This window comes from Pantherophis guttatus, chromosome 7 (genome assembly GCF_059756535.1).
Source record: "Pantherophis guttatus breed Tessera chromosome 7, ASM5975653v1, whole genome shotgun sequence".
Lineage (NCBI taxonomy): Eukaryota > Metazoa > Chordata > Lepidosauria > Squamata > Colubridae > Pantherophis > Pantherophis guttatus.
In genome coordinates, this window is record NC_142069.1 from 65,949,452 (window position 1) to 65,967,017 (window position 17,566).

Sequence of the window (17,566 nt, forward strand, 5' to 3'; positions counted from 1 at the left end):
ACATTCCAAAGTGCTAATTAGCCGTTCATTTCACGCTGGGACCTCTTTCAAGCTTTTTCCAAAGAATTTCTTTTTACCTTTAAATTGGCCAAATCACTCATCTGGTAACAATATTCCATTCAAATATCATTCCTGCACAAATCTTAGTCCGGTTGCCCCAACTTAGAGCAGTTGTTTTTATGGCTGCCACCCTCGCTGCCGGATCAAAGAGCTGCCTCGGACCCTTCAAGGAACTTGCCTCTTGGAACCCTTCCGAGGTGCCTCTCTTTCTTCACCATCCCTCCAAGACAGTTCTGGTCCAAAGACCCCCGGCAGCTGTTTGTCTGGCTGGATTTTCGCGAAGCTCATCAGAGCTTCGCTATTTTCCAGCCAGTCTCACTGCGACACTTCCGGTTCTGCTCGAACAAGATATTCCATCTTAGGTTATAGGGGGTGAGGTGTTGCCTTCTGTAGATAGGGCGCGCAACCTGAACGTCCTCCTGGATTCACGGTTAAATCTGAAAGATCATATAATGACCGTGACCAGGGGGGGCATTTGCCCAGGTTCACCTGGTGCGCCAGTTGCGCCCCTACTTGGACCGTGATGCCCTACACACAGTCACTCATGCACTTGTCACCTCCCGTATTGATGACTGCAATGCTCTCTACATGGGGCTGCCCTTGAAGACCACTCGGAGGCTTCAGCTGGTGCAGAATGCGGCCACGCGAGTAGTGATGGAGTGTCCCGACACTGCCACGTTACACCTCTCCTGCATGACTTGCATTGGCTCACCACACCCTGCCTCACCCCACCCTGCCACGCCTGGCCTTGCCACGCCATACCTCAATCTGCCATACCACACCTCGCACAGCTTCACCTTGCCCAGCTCCGCCCTGCCTTGCCCTGCCCCACCTTGCCCAGCCTGTGCCACAAGCCCCCCCTTTGAATTAATATTTTGAACCAAAGACACATGATCACAATTAATAGATGTCTACAGTGTCATGGACGCTGGTTTGATTCAAAGAAATAGCGGGCTTAAAAGCCTAAGCCCATTTTTAAATGAGTTTGCAAGGGGTAAAGTTCCTTCCTCGGTTGTGCGTAGCTTAGGAGGCTCCATTTCAGAAAAATTGGAAGAAAAAATTCCAGTTTAAAAATTCCAGAAGCCTGAACTCAACTATAGAGAAGGCTGGCCTCTCTTGCATGCTTCTTTAGGAATAAATCATTTTGCATCACAGTGTTTTTGTGGTGTCTCCTTTTTCTGGCTTCACCTATGCCCAAAATATCAGTCTAGCAAAATCATGTACCTGAACTACCAGAGAATTCAATGAGAAAGTTACCAATGGTTGCAAGAAGTAATGAAAGGCAAAAGGATTAAAACCCAGGCAGTTAAATTAGTCTGTTTGCTCTGCAAATGCAGAGTTTTCCAAATCACCCAGTTTTTGCATTCCATTTTAGACCCAGGTAAAGGTTCTTTGCCAAAGTAGATGCCATATCTGGGCAATGCCCTTCTTCTCACCTTTCTCCCTTCCTTTCCTTTCCCTTCCCTTCCCTTCTCTCTTCTCTCCTCCCTCCCTCCCTCCCCTCCCTTCCATTCTCATCTCTCTCTCCTCCTGTCCCCTCCCTTCTCTTACCATTTCTTTTCCCCTCCCTTTCCTTTTTTTTCAATTAATCTTTCCTTTTCCCTTTCCTTTTCTACTTCTCAACTCTGTCCTTACACTTTTCTCTTTCCTCTTTCTTTCCTTTGTTTTACATATTTTTTCCTTTTCTTCCTAGTATATTTTATTTGTTTCCACTCCCTTTCTCTTACCCCATTTAAGGGAGGAAATCCAAGATTTAAGGGAGCTAAATCTGGACCTTGTGGGTGGACAATAACCCAGGAAGTGGCCCCAGCCCACCCCAGCCCGGGCAGGCACTACCCCTGTGCACGTGCATAAGGAGCAACGTCGAGCTGGCCATACCCACCCAGCCACACCCACCTGACCACTGTGACTCATCATAGTCTTACATGCAACTGGCCCTTTGAGGGCAACCATAATGCTGATGAAACTGAGTTTGATTCCCCTATTTTAGAGAGTCATTGAGGTCACCTGGATTGAGTTTATCTGTCTTCAGGGTCACATGAGTGGTTCAAATGAATGTGGAGCCTTCTTGGGACTGTTGAAAGGATTGTGTTGTAGACTGGAGATAGATGATATTGTATCCCTCCCCCTCTGTTGAGAGAGGGCTGTTCAATTTTGACTAGATGGCCTCTTTGACCCCTCTTTCAACCAGCGGTCCTCTCTGTCCAAAATGTGAACTTCGCTGTTTTCAAAAGAATGGTCTTTGTCTTTTAAATGCAAATAGACTGCTGAATTTTGTCCTGATGGGTTTGTTCTATGTTGTGCCATGAGTTTATGAAGTGTTTATGAACCACTTTATGAAGCTTTTACGAACCACTTCATAACCGTATGGCACAACATAGGAGAACAATTGGATGGAAAGTGAAACGTTTTCAAAGCAAAACCAGAAAGTCCAGCTGCCCCCTGAAAAAGCACCTTTGGGATATTGATAGGACTCCTCGGATAAAGTTAAATCTACGAAACTAGCTGTCAAAACTTAGACACGGCCTTTGTGAGCATGCGCGGCTACCAAGCGGGTGCGTCTGCCGCTTCCAACGGGCTCTGCCGCTCCTGCTTGCGGCAGCGTTGGCAGCAGAACTCCCGCGGAGAGGGCGTCGCTTGTGGGGGATGCTCTGGGGCGTGGTCTGGGCTTGGCCTCGTCTGCCCAGCAGCACCCTAGTGCAGGAGCCCAGGGCAAAGGAGGGGGCACCGAGAGGTGGGGGAGGGGAAGGCGTCCCCGGCCACAGCCCAGGAATTGCTCCGCCAGATCCAGGCTGCCCAGGCGAGCGATCATGGGGCTGGAGAAAGAGAAAGCGGACACCAAAATCTTCATGGATGAAGACGGCTTCAATCGGAGCGATAGTCCCGCGCCGTCGGAGACTGAAAAAAGTCTGGAGAAAGCGCCCGACCGGGACCCGCACGGGCTTAACAGCCACCTGAAGGTGAGGCGCCCTGATCCCCACGCAGACTCTGGCGTCCCCGCCGGACCTCCGCCCTCACACTTTGAATGTCGCCTTCGAGCCCCCTTTGTGGAAGTGGAGCGTTTTCTCTTTATGCCATTGAAGGCGAATTTAGCGCGTGGGATTTCCCCCCCCCCTCCCGATTCCAGCCTGTGCGAATTCCAGTAATCTGTCATTTGGGGTGCTGGTTTCCTCGCTCGTTCCCTCCCTTGATCTTCAGGAAGGGAAAAGAAAGCCCATTTATTTAGGCTCAGAGGTAGTTTCTGAGTCCTCGGTTGTACCTACCTTTTGAATCCACAAACTTCTAAATCCTTCCATGCTAATCAGCCAGATTCTTTCAGAACAATGACAAAAGCAACAGGTTGTTACTGCTGCCTGTTGCCCGGCGCTTCCCCTCCCCGTGAAGACCCCAGTCTGCATTTCAGAAGAGAAGCTGTGTTTGCGGTGCTCATGCTTGTTTCCCTCTGTTCCAGCTGGGATTTGAGGACGTGATAGCGGAGCCTACATCCACTCACTCTTTCGATAAAGTCTGGGTCTGCAGCCATGCTCTCTTTGAGCTCAGCAAGTACCTGATATATAAGCTCCTGACACTTGTCCTTGCCATTCCCTTGGCCCTGGTTGCAGGGATTCTCTTTGCTGTGCTCAGTTGCCTACACATCTGGTAAGAATTTCTACTGAAATGTTAATAGTTTCCCTTGCAAGTAATGTGAAAAATATAATCAGTCATCTCTTGTGATCCCAAATATTGCAAAGAGTAATGTTAGAGTGATTTATTTGAAAGGTAGCAGGCTTACAATCTAATTGCATTACATTTACTGCAAATAAAATCTACTGAGTTGATATGCTTAATATGTATAATGAATGCCAATTAGATGGCATCACAGGGTGCCAATTTACCCTTTATCCAGCTGGCTGTAGATTGGAAGGCCAAAAAAAAAGACCTAGAGCCGTGATGGCGAACCTATGGCACGTGTGCCAGAGGTGGCACGCAGAGCCCTCTCTGCTGGCACATGTACCATCGCCCCAGGTCAGATCTCCATGATGTTTCTTTCATGAGTTTCTGTTTCCCTGCAAACGATGAAACAGAAGCTCATGAAAGAAAAAGATCTTACCTCTTGCCACGCTGCCAGTTTCGGGATGCCCCACCTCCCGCCAGCCAGCTGGTCTTCGGGTCTCTGCTGTATATGTGCGCATGTCTGCTGCATGCATGTGCATGTCCCTCCATGTGCGTGCACATGTCTGCACATGCACGCATGTCCGCATGTGCACATGCACACCTTTCAGTTTGGCCATGCGTGTGCGCGCAGTTTGGGCACTCAGTGTCTAAAAGGTTTGCCATCACTGACCTAGAGATATTGGAGGGCCCGGGAGAGAGGTTGCATCTATTTCCTGGCTGACTGGTTGGTTGGTTTCCTTTTCTCTTTACAACAAAGACATCTTTATCTTCCTCTGCTTACAATGAGAATATTTTTAGAACAGATCTCATATCATTCTCTGGCCAGACATATGGAATTAAGTAGGATTGCTTAATTACCAACCATATCCTTTAGGGAGATTTTTTTGAGGATGGGATTTCCCAACCTCAAAAATTTAAATGACTCAACAAATAAAAATAAAATAAAAATCTGCAGTAGGCCTAAACATGGGACATGATCCCATATTGATTTTTTTCTCCAGCAAAATGGTTGGTGCTCTTTTTCTCACTATGGAGAGGTTCTCAGATCAATTCTGTAGTATCTTATATGTTGCTTCAGGACCAGTGCAGCTTTGATTTGCAAAATACTTTGAAGTAATTCTTTATGACATTATTGTAGCTATAGTTTAACTTAGGGCAAGTTCATACATGCCTGTGCCTTTTTTGCTTTTCCTTACAATGGTTGATGTCTGAATGTACATATGTGCTCTATTATGAAACATTGTATTTGAGATATCATTGAGGGTGGCATTCTTTCAACTACAGTCATCAGAAGAAAAACACACGTGTGGAGCAGAAATTGTTTTTAAGCAATATTGGGCCACTATTTCCCAGAAAGCTTAATTAAACCGTGACTTCCAAGGACCCCTTGTTTATTTATTAATATACTTACATATTTACTTACATAATATACTTACATATTTACTTAATATGTGCAGAACACCCCATTCCCTTAAGGAATGACACCGTTGTTCCCATATTCACATATGTTTCTGGGGTAAAGAGACATCTTGCCATAATCCACAAGGTAAGGTGATTGTGGCATGATTTTGTTAACTGTGGGCCTCCAACTTTTCAGCCTGTATGTACGTGAAAGATACAGAAAGTGTATGCATGTTATTTGTTGCAAGATGCACAACAATGACAATACTGTCAGAAGGAACTATTAAAAAGTGCTTTTAGTGAGTGTAAATGGCTGTAAATTATCTCACATGAAAATGTATCTCCTTATTAGGCATTACTATGGCACAAATATAGGAAAGTGGTTTTCTGCATTGTGAGCATAAACCCTTCTAAGACTGCATTCAAGATATTAACTATTTCAGAAGGGATGTGTTCATTAAACCAGGAAGTGGAAATATTTCATTAATGAGGTTTTTAACATCCAGAAAAGCCTATCTCTATGCTTATTTGAGGCTTTTTGTGCTATGATTTAACTATAATTCATTTATAAGCTGTCAAGCAAGTTCATTTACTATGGTTGATAATTTCAAAAATTGTATGATCACTGAAGAAAGGGGATACCTGGTACATTTTATAAGTTCTTGGCCAAGTGCTGGTCTATCCCATGGTTATCAAGTTCTTGATTATAGTTCTTAGAATTGCATTATCTCTCTTTGTTTCATGTGACCTAAAAACAGATGGAACTGCTTTATTCTAATTAAAACAGTAGTGTAACTTAGCATTTCTTAACCTGGAACCTGTTGAACTTTCTTCATGATTTCCAGTCAACATAGTTCAAATTCTTATTGACTAGCAAAAATCTACATGGTATTTTTGAAGTAGATTTTTAAATAAGGCTTTCAGAGGCAATTTTTCAATAAATGTAAGAAATATCTAACATTACCTCTTCCCCAAAATTGACCTGCATTGCTGCGGACTATACATGGTCAGCCTTGAAGATTGGTCAAAGTGATAAAAAGACAATATTCAGGAATCCATCTTTAGTGGTTTGTGGTTATGCAAGGGCAAAAAGACCTCTGCCTTAATGGTATAGATTGCTAATAGGAACAGTGAAGCTAATATTCTTTCTATAAGCATCTGCCAGTAGCATTGTAAAATACAGGTAGCCTTGACTTATGACTAGTCGCTCAGCAACTATTCAACCACCCCAGAGCTACTTACGAGTTTTGAAGTTCTGTCAACTTGTCCTGCCTGCAATCATGTGATAGTATTTTGGGCACTTGGCAACTGGTCCACATTTATGGTCAATTACACATCCCACAGTTATATGACTATGATTTATGGGGTTTTTTTTCATGAAGCTGGCATTTACTTCTGGTTTCTGGCAAAAAATGTCCATTGATTACAATGGGCTCACTTAATGATCATGGTGCTCATTTAACAACTGCAACATTCACTTAACAACAGACCCAAAAGGTCATAAAATAGGGCACACTCACATGGTGACCTGCTTAATGACTTACCACCATAATTCAAGGCTTAATTAAAGTCATAAGTAGTTGCACTGTCTCTATAGGGATAAAGCACAATCACCAGCATATCTCTCTCTCTCTCTCTCTCTCTCACACACACACACACAGATGGCATACTGACAAATCTCAAAAGTGTTGCTGGTATTATGGAGGTCACTTTGGATAGGAAAATTCATAAATGACATATTACCACTGAGAAGCTCTTTCTGTAATGAAACAGTAAGATCTTCTCCCTTCACATAAATGATCCAAATCTAGGTCCTATTTTAGTATAAAAAAATAAGAGAATCCAATGCATGTTTCATAACTGAATTCCCCTGGGAAAGTGAAAAGGCTGTATCAAGTAACTCTGCTTTTATAGCCCCTACCCATAGAAAGAGAGCATTTAAGGTCATTTCACTGTTTTACTAGGACTTTTTAGGACTCCCCAAAGGGTGATTTCCCATTCCAGTAATGCTTGCCCAAAAATCTGGAGGCTGAGTCAGGTGAATGGACACGTGAGACCATTGTTCTGTCTTCCTGTGGAATCCCTTTGGTTAAGGAGTGTGCAACCGTTGCTTGTTTTGAGGGCAGGGTAGTGAATTCTTCTCAAATGCTCCCAATGTCCTTTGGGAAAGAGCCAAAGTAATTCCAATTTGTGGATAGTTAGATTAGATTCACAGATGCAAACAAACACACAGACATAAACACACACCTTGCTTCATGCAGATTCATAAGTGATTGCAATTCTAGTGCCATGTTTTGTTTTTTCACCTTCAAAACAGGGATTTTATTATTTACCTGCTTTAAGACAAAGCTGTTGAAGGTTGAATACCACCATGGGTAGAGAAGCAATTTTGAAACCGTCAGTCAGAAAGCATTGCTGATGTGCCAACAGAGAGGAGTTGTTACACAGTTAGCCTGCCAAAAATTTAAAGAAGAACTTGACCTCGCATTCCTTCTGCACCCAGAACGCACCCTAAGTGGAGAAACAATTACACACCCACATTGGAGGACAGAGAGCTTCACCTCTCTATGAACTGAATTAAGAACATGCACACAAAAATAATTTCATCAGGCTTGGAGGATAATTGAAGGGTTTTCTAAAATAAATCATAATCATGAGAATACAGTAATTTGTTTTTTAAAAGCTATGGTTGCTGTTTGAATTTAATTTGGACCTTTAACTTTCTACCCTTTTGTAGGTTTTGTTATAGCTACATTATCTGTTAGGCATAAAAAGTATAATCTGAACCTGTGCCAATACCAAACACTTTGAATGAGCTATTTGCAAGCATGATCTAGAAAAGTTGCCGCTCTGCATTCTTCTGTTGCCTAAATAGATGTTTCTCCTTTCCTTCCGTTTTTAAATGAAAAACCCCAGTTAACTAACATCAATATGTAAATGAAAACAGGGCATTAAAAGTACTACAACCATCTCATCATACTCTATGGAAAACTCCAATATTAGCAAAATTTATTTGTTTATTTATAGATATGGTTTAGAACAAGAATGAGCAGGGCCCAGCAGGCCTTAGGCCACAATTGTAGATGCAAAATGGTGGACGTTTTGACAGAAATTAAAGGGGAAACAGGAATCTTAAGACATGTAAAAATACCCATTGTGCCCCTTGAAAAAATACCTACTGTCAACAATGCGTTACGTGTCCGTGTGGGCAAGGCGAAAGGAGCACGCGTAGTCCAGGCTTGCTGCAACTTCTTTATTAATGATGCCTTCACACGCTGCACGACAAAGCTGACGGTATACGGATACATGCAAAGTCGGCGTTGGGAGCGGCTGCCTCCCAACCCCCTTTAAATAGCGCGCCGTATGGTAATTCTGACCACCGCCCTTCCGGACTTCATGCGCATGCGCTACCGGCTGCCGTCCCGTTACGGCAGGAAGGTAAACATTACTCCCTCTCCCTGGCCGCCACCGTGACCGACCGCCTTAAATAACACCCCCACCACCGTGTAGTAACGTAGATGGTCTCTGACGCCACACACACCCCCTCAAGCCACCCCGTCTGGCCACCATCAACTGGAGCGGTTGAGTCCTCGATCCTAGCAGCGAGGTAAGGTGTCGAGTGGATCGTGACAGGTGTCGAGTGGATCGCGACAGGCGGCTCCCCCTACCAGGTGCCCTCCTGGAAGACACAAAGGAATATGTTAAGCATGCCTCAAGGCTGTAACTCTGCACCCTGAGGCCCTGGCTTATGGGGATACCGTCTATGGAACCGATTGATCAGTCGGTTAGCCTCTACATCGGTAGCGGCTACCCATGACGCTTCTTCGAAAGGATACCCTTTCCATTTAAGTAAATATTTGAGTTTTCCCCTACTAAGTTTTGCATCTAGGATTTGTTCCACCTCATACCGGTTGTCCTTTACCGGGCTGGGCCTATCTACAGATTCTCGGACTACCTCTACGGGCTTCAAGAGACTGCTGTGGAACACAGGGTGGACTTTGCCGAGTAACGGCGGCAATTTGAGCTCCACTGTAACCGGATTAATGACCTTTATAACAGGGAAAGGGCCTAGATATTTGGGACTTAATTTACGGCTCGGTGTTCGTAGTTTCAGGTATTTGGTGGAAAGATATACCTTATCCCCGACCTCAAAGGGTTTATGGTCTGCTCTCCGTTTATTAGCTTGGCATTTTTGCATAAGGGTTGCTTTCTCTAAGGCCTTTTTTATCTGAGGCCAACCCTTCCCAATATGGCTGGCCCAGGTACCAGGAGCTGGCTGGTCTTGAGATGGCACATCGAGTTCAGGGATAGCGGAAAACTCCCTCCCAGAGACCACCTGGAACGGAGTAACCCCTGTGCTCCCATGGACTGTATTATTGTAAGCAACTTCGGCGAAAGGGAGTAGTTCCGACCAATCTGTCTGTTGGTATGAGACATAACACCGTAAGTATCGTTCTATCATAGCGTTTGCTCGTTCCGCTGCCCCATTAGTACTCGGGTGGAACCCAGAACTCAATCCTTGTGACGAACCGATCATGGTTATGAAGGTGCGCCAGAACTTCGAGGTGAACTGAACACCTCTGTCTGAAATGATACGCCGAGGCGCCCCATGTAATCGGTAAATGTGTATAAGGAACATTTTGGAGAGTTTACGGGCAGACGGTAACCCACGACATGGTATGAAGTGGGCCTGTTTCGAGAAAAGGTCTATTACAGTCCATATAACGTTGTACCCATTACTTAGTGGGAGATCCACTATGAAGTCCATAGCAACCTCCTCCCATGGTCGACTGGGGTCTGCTACGGACTGTAAAAGGCCTAGAGGTTTTCCAGGCCGGGGTTTCGTACTGGCACACACCTTACAGCTTTTTACATAGTCCTCGATCTCTTTTCTCATACGGGGCCACCAGAATTGACGTCGTACCAGATGTAGTGTTTTGATGAATCCGAAATGGCCAGCAGTTTTCACGTCATGACACTTGTGTAATATATTCAACCGCAGAGCTAGGGGAACGTATATCTTGCTTCCCATACAAGCAAAACCGTTCCTGTATGTTAACGCTTGCTTATGTTCTGCTAGCCAGGGATCCGTTGCTAGAGCATTCTTTAATTCCTTCTCCCACTGGAATGGCACAGTATGGGACGTCCGGCCCACTTGTTGGACCCCCGGCATTAATGCTTGTACGACCTGTTCCCTCCTACTCTTGTACTGAGGGAGACGCGATAAAGCATCGGCCAGGAAGTTCTTACCCCCCGGGACATATTTGAGGTCAAAGTCAAAGCGTTGGAAGTATTGCGCCCATCTCACTTGCTTTGGTGACAGGCGCCTCGGGGTTTGTAGTGCTTCAAGGTTTTTATGGTCCGTCCATACCTCAAACCTTTTCCCACTGCCCTCCAATAGATGTCGCCAGGTTAGTAAAGCCCACCTAACAGCAAATGCCTCTTTTTCCCAAATAGCCCAACGCCTCTCCGTTGGGGTCAGTTTACGAGATGTGTACGCGCAAGGAACTAACCCGGTTGCTGTTGTTCGTTGCATAAGAACCGCCCCCACAGCCACATCGCTTGCATCGGCCTGTACCACGAATGGCAAAGAGGGATCTGGATGCTGCAGGATCGGAGCTTGTGAGAACAGGGTTTTCAAACCATCAAAGGCTTGTTGACATTCCGCGGACCAGACTATTACTTGACCTGGTCTTATTTTCTGGCCTGTGTCCTTTGTGCGGAGCAGGTTTTTTAATGGAAGAGCTATTTGAGCAAACGCTGGTATAAACTGGCGATAAAAATTCGCGAAACCGAGAAAGCTTTGTAATTGCTTTCGTGTTCTCGGTGCTTGCCAGTCCAGCACCGCCTGCACCTTCTTGGGATCCATTTCGACCCCATTGCCAGATATCCGATATCCCAAATAATCCAACCTTGTGCGATGGAATTCGCATTTTGACAGTTTGACGAACAGCTTCGCCTGTAACAGTTTTGCAAGTACCTGCCGTACCAATACTATATGTTCCTTCATCGTTTTGGTGTATATTAAAATGTCGTCCAAATAGACGAGAAGACCGCGATAAAGAAATTCATGCAGGACCTCATTTATTACCTGCATGAAGACGGCTGGTGCCCCCTGTAACCCAAAGGGCATGACCCGAAACTTATAACTGCCCAGAGGACAGTTAAATGTGGTCTTCCATTCATCACCAGGTCTAATTCGGACTCGATAGTACGCCTCACGCAGATCTAGTTTCGTAAACACTTTACCAGTCGACAGTGTAGCCAAAAGGTCTTTCATGAGAGGCAGGGGATATAGATGTTCCACGCAAACCGCATTTAGACCCCGGAAGTCTACACACAAACGTAGCCCGCCATCCTTCTTCTCCCGGAACAAGACGGGCGCTGCCATGTGGGACCTACTGGGCTGAATGAAGCCTCTGGCCAGGTTCTTATCAATGTACCGCCTTAATTCCTCTAACTCTGGTTTTGTCATAGCGTACATGCGGGGTTTTGGCAAACGGGCACCTGGTTTCAATTCAATAGCGCAGTCTGTCGGCCGATGAGGGGGTAGTATCTCACATTCTTGTTCGTCAAAGACCGCCGACAGATCACTATATTCTACAGGGTACCCACCCGTTGGCTGTTGGTGTACAGCATCCCCAGCATTCTCTGCTCTCCCGCTTAATTCCTCTGGGACTGGATCAGGGCCAAGTCCCAGTCGTAATCTCCGATAACCGCCCTCCCACCAAATAGTCGGTCTCCACTTGTCTAGCCATGCTAGGCCAAGGATAAGGGGCTCTACCATAGTATCAACAACCACAAAGCGAATCTTTTTCCAATGGTCTCCCACCTCCAGCCGGACCGGTTCGGTTACCTGGGTAGCTGGCCTACCCCCCAACAATGATCCATCCATCTGTTCAAACCGTATGGGGACCCTTAAGGGGACCATTCGTAAACCCAGTTCCAGAGCTATAGATTTCCGCAATAAACAGCGGGTACACCCGGAATCAACAAGGGCATGCTGTGCCACCCTTCTTGCTGTCTGTAAGTGTTGTAAGACCACAGTATCACAAAAGGTCGTATTGGGCCACTCACCATGGGGTCACCAGCTGCACCGTCGTCACTGCTGTCCGAGGCCATAGGGGTACTGCCCTGGAGCGGAAGGGATCTTGACTCTGACGCCGGCCCACGGGTAGACACCAAAGTCGGTGTAGGCGTGGCCCCTTTGGACCAGTCCGATGAAGAACGGACTCGTTCTCGACCCTTCCCTGTAGACGATGGTGGTTTGGAGGCAGCCGACACAGGAGGGACAGGACAGTCAGCTGCACGATGGCCTAGTTGGTTGCACCTGAAACATCGGATCGCACCCCTTCCAACAGGGAGGAGAGAGCGAGGAGGGGGAGATCCTACTCCCCGAGTCCCCACAGGCCTATCGCTACCACGCCGTGTGGCGGTGGGGAAACTAGCCACCCCCCGGGGTCGGAATTCTCGTAACCCTACATCAAGGTCCACCGCAGCCTTAAACCACTCTGTTAATTTCGGGGGTAGCCCTCTATACACACACGCCTGTCTCAACTCCCGATCTAGCCCTAGGCGGAATTGATGGATGAGTAACCTTTCAGGCCATGCCCGTAAGCGGCCTGCCACAGCTCGGAACTCCTTGACATATTGTCTGGCAGGCCGACCCCCCTGTTTCAACGCCACCAACTCGCCCTCCAACAATTGGGTGCGTGACTGGTCTTCAAAGCGGCAACGCAACGCCTCTAAGAAGAGGCCTACATCAGCTAATTCCTTGGCGTGGTCGCTATGTAAATCGGCGACCCAGTCTGCCGCCTCGCCCGACAGAACAGTGGTGATGGCTACCACCATAGACCATTGCGACGGGAAGAGATGACCGTATAAGTCCATATAACTGAGTATCTGACTCAAAAACAATGAAACCCTATCTGGACTGCCGTCGAAGGTAGCTTGTAGGGGAGGAGGGCCCCACAGCTGCTGCTGGTTGTGCCATGGGCCAGGACCCCAGCCGGGACCCGGGGCTATTGGTCTAACATTTTGAGCGTCCCTGGCACCGCTCCTGCGATAGCTGCTTCTTAGCTGACGGCTGTGTCCTTGCGGCCCCTGCTGGTCAGAGCGTGGGCCCCTTGCCCTGTCTCCATCCCCTCCCTGACCCCGTACATGCCCTGTATGGGATACGGTCTGGGTGGAACTAGACGCTCCTTGGTCACGATATTCGAGCCGTGGCGTCTCCTCCCCAATACGTAATTTCGGGCTTGCCAGACGGAAACGCGACTCCGAGGCGCTATGAGACGCCCTTTGTCCCTGCCAGGGGCGTGCCTCCGGTATCCATGGCTGCCAAGAGGGGGCGTCCCGGAAGCTTGCCTCACCAAACTTCTCCCTTAACACGTCCAACGTGGACGCCCCCAGTCCGGTCGAATAGCTCATGTCGTATTCATCTTCCTCTGTCCACCTCCGTTCCCTCCACCCTTGGAATGACGCACTGCCCAGGTTAGGAGGGGATGACGACCACTGGCCCAACGAGTCTCTCTCACCTCGCAGACGGCACTCGTCCCCATGGAGGTCAACAGCGCCTGCCGGGGGTGTGGCCTCTTTCGGGCGTACAACCGTCAATTCCAGCTCTTCAGACGCTGGGGTCTCCGACAAGCCCACCATGTCCGCATCCAACTCCTCCTCGGTCGCCGGGGACTCAGCCGCTGCGCCCTCTGCCATGCCGCTGACCACCGCCAAAAGCGAGGAGGTACAACGCCGACTTTTCTGTCAACGATGCGTTACGTGTCCGTGTGGGCAAGCGAAAGGAGCACGCGTAGCCCAGGCTTGCTGCAACTTCTTTATTAATGATGCCTTCACACGCTGCACGACAAAGCTAACAGTATACGGATACATGCAAAGTCGGCATTGGGAGCGGCTGCCTCCCAACCCCCTTTAAATAGCGCGCCGTATGGTAATTCTGACCACCGCCCTTCCGGGCTTCATGCGCATGCGCTACCGGCTGCCGTCCCGTTACGGCAGGAAGGTAAACATTACTCCCTCTCCCCGGCCGCCACCGTGACCGACCGCCTTAAATAACACCCCCACCACCGTGTAGTAACGTAGATGGTCTCTGACGCCACACCCCCCCCCTCAATCCACCCCGTCTGGCCACCATCAACTGGAGCGGTTGAGTCCTCGATCCTAGCAGCGAGGTAAGGTGTCGAGTGGATCGTGACAGGTGTCGAGTGGATCGCGACACCTACCTTCAAAATGCAGAGTGACCTTTTCTATTTGTTTTCTGAAAAGGATGAAGAAATCTTTCTTTAGTTCTAACAGAAAGAAGGAAGAAAGGAGGACAGTTTTTTTTCAGTTTGTCAGGAATTATTAGAGAACACAAGATAGAATATTAGCAACATGTTGTTGCTATTGAATTTTGAATGGTCAAATGGCTTAATGTGATGCTTGCTTGTTCAAAAGTTATCAGAAATCTCAAGTTTATGCCAGTCAGAAGGATCAATATATACTATATTTGGTTCAACTATAGTATAAAATAGCTATTTGAAATATCAGCCATCAACACACCATTGTAAGATAGCAGCAACCTGTCAGGTGTTGCAGGACCGCCCTCAGCTAATAAGGCCATTAGGCTGGTAAGGAGTCATGCTATTCCAATGCCATCACTGGAGTGCATTTCTAAGCAGAAGTGATTGGATTCTGATAAATTAGTGAAATACATTAGCCATAATATGATGCAGATCTTCCTACAGCTTGCCCTTAGCAGATTAGCATTTAGTACAGTGTAGTACAGTACAGGAAGAAAAGAAAAGGTAAAACAGTCTAAGGATAATGAACTTTTTTTAAAAAAAACAGCACAGTGGCATGGATCAGGAAAGTAGAGGGAAAGCCAAGAGAAAAAGACTAGAGGTTCTCCCAAATATGGGTTTGCCTATTAACTTCCAATCCTGATAGCATCACTGCTGCTTTTCTTGAGCATAATAAGCTTGCATTTGAACATATCCAGGTTTTTAGTAGTTGCAAGAAAGTTGTATGAATGTGTAGAATGTGTAGAGCAAGATGATATTTAGCATCTTCTATGATGTGAAAATAACTCTAGCTTGCAAACAGGGAAACCGGGAGCAGATAAAACTTTCTCTTGGGCACTTGTTCTGTAGGTAGAAAAAAAGGGGGTGGGCATTTCTTTATTAGTTCTTCAGTAGCTAAGATTGTAATCCTGTTTATTGAGATCTAACTGGAACTGGGAATAAATATTGACCTACAAGATTAGGGCTACAAAAATTCAGATAACTGGGAGGAAAAAAATACAGAAAACTCTATTCTACCATTTAGTGATTAACAGATTTTTGGAGCATCACTACAGGAGAACTGAAGGCAGGAGAACTTTTTTCTCCCTTTTTAATGTGATTAGAAAGCATTCATACAACCAAAGAGCAAATGACAAAATAATAAATAGTACTCAAAAGCAAAGGAAGTTAACACAATTTTGCACATATTTACTAAAATTAAGATGCAGAATGTTCTATGGTGTTCATTCAAGTTATGTGTTAGTATGATTGCAGGCTAAAACCAAACAATATCCAGGTTTATTGATCATGCCGTTGATTTTAATTCATGACTTATTGAATAAAACATAGTACAGTTACTCAATAGTGGGTTCCACTTACTGGTTCAGAACTGTGAACATGCGCATGCGCAGAGCATCCATGATGACATCCAGCAGGTGGGCGGAGCCTCCCGCCACTGCCACTATCGGTTCTGCCACTATCGGTTCATCCGAACTGGGGTGAACCAGTAGAAACCCACCACTGCAGTTACTGGATCTGCATAATCTGGTAAATACTGGTAAACCATGTTTCACAATCATGGTACCTACATTTATATAACAAAGCTAAAAAAATGAAACTAATTAGATAATTGTTGATCATAATGAGTGAATCTGGCCAGTGTTATCCTAACTGATAACAAGCATAACTTGTCATGCTTATTAAAACATGTTAATCTTTATTACACCAAGGTGTATATGTGAATAAAACTTATTTTGACTATAAATATCATCAGATTTATCAGACCCATTTAATGTGATTGAAATGTAATAATGCTTAAGTAAATATTATGTAGATTAAAGTGGATGTACTCTCTCTCTCTGCTTGGGGTTTGTACTGTGTTTTTAATTTTAATCATTTTAATGCTGATTTTTCTGTTTTATGTATGTTTTTATACATGTATTGTTCTTTACCAATTATTGTACGACACCCAAAGTCACTTTTCATGAGATGGGTAGCTATATAAATTTAATTAATAAATAAAGAGATATTAATTGCACTAAATTGCAACACAGGTGCTTCTAGGCTAATTAAAAGATTTTGTAGGCATCTGTAACCTACAGTAAGACCAATTCTATCTTGCTACTCATGCACTAAAATTATGTCTTATTTAGGATGTTTCAGATCTAGTTATCTTCATTACAAAGGTAATGAAGTTTAAGAAATTATTGCTAACAAATCTCTCTTTTTTTGTCTAGGGTTGTGATGCCATTCATAAGGTCTATCCTTTTGATCTTGCCATCTGTGCAAGCTGTATGGAAGAGCTTGACAGATGTTTTCATTGCACCAGTGTGTCACAGCATGGGACGGTGCTTTTCAGCAATCAACATACATCTTGACCAAGAGTGAACAATTTGGATCCAATGCTATTTTAGTCCTAAGTGCTATTAAAGTCTCCTTATTGGTATAATATAGAGACACATAAGCATTCATTCCAAAGCTACTGCTACTTAAAGGGATGACATTTCTGCCCTTCAGCTGGGTTGCACTTTTTATGGGGAGAAAAGCTTGCTCTGGGGACAGGGAAGATACTTATATTGTAACTAAAAGATAGCAAGTGACATTTAACAATGTTAAGGTAATGGTACTTCTAATGCTTGGTTTCCATAAATGTGTTGTGGATAACTAAGGGAGGTCATCTTGAGGTGTATCAATCAAATTTTCATCTATTGTATTACTCAAATTTCTTAGAAATCATTCCACCAATAGATTTGGTGATCTATTACTGATCCGTTTGGGGGTACACTGTCATAATTTTAAACTGTTTTAACAGGGTTGCTGATTTTAATTTTATTTCATTGTAATTTGTATTGGAATTTGTCACTTTGTAAGCCGCCTTGAGTCCCCAGGGAGAAAGGCTGCATATAAATCGCAATAATAAATAAATAAATAAATAAATGTTAGGCTATACAGCTCTTAGAAATAAGAACATAATGTAAAAGGTTACTTTTGAAGGATTTTCTTATCTAAATTCTGCTGGTCAGCATTTCTAGCCACACAAACAGATAGCTCTGTTTGTATCAGGGGTGAAATCCGACCGGTTCAGACTGGTTCAGGTGAACTGCTGGGAATTATTGGCATTGGTTCGCCGAACCAGTAGTAATCACCCCTCATTAGCCCCACCCACGCCCGGCTGG

At 45.3% G+C, this 17,566-nt stretch overlaps 1 protein-coding gene across 1 annotated transcript; it reads left to right on the forward strand.

The window, feature by feature from the left end:
• The first annotated feature begins 2,631 nt into the window (after window positions 1-2,631).
• CAV2 (caveolin 2) lies at window positions 2,632-17,337 on the forward strand. Its single transcript, XM_034431022.3, has 3 exons — window positions 2,632-3,020; window positions 3,512-3,699; window positions 16,628-17,337. The coding sequence occupies exons 1-3, from the start codon at window positions 2,871-2,873 to the stop codon at window positions 16,776-16,778; spliced, it is 489 nt and encodes a 162-aa protein (XP_034286913.1). The 5' UTR covers window positions 2,632-2,870; the 3' UTR covers window positions 16,779-17,337.
• Window positions 17,338-17,566: the final 229 nt, after the last annotated feature.

Excerpts from the sequence above, each read along its gene's own strand:
- CAV2 (XM_034431022.3), top strand. The coding sequence starts at position 2,871 with ATGGGGCTGGAGAAAGAGAAAGCGGACACCAAAATCTTCATGGATGAA. Across the intron at positions 3,021-3,511 it reads GGCTTAACAGCCACCTGAAG|CTGGGATTTGAGGACGTGAT; the intron begins GTGAGGCGCCCT and ends CCTCTGTTCCAG. Across the intron at positions 3,700-16,627 it reads CTCAGTTGCCTACACATCTG|GGTTGTGATGCCATTCATAA; the intron begins GTAAGAATTTCT and ends TTTTTTGTCTAG.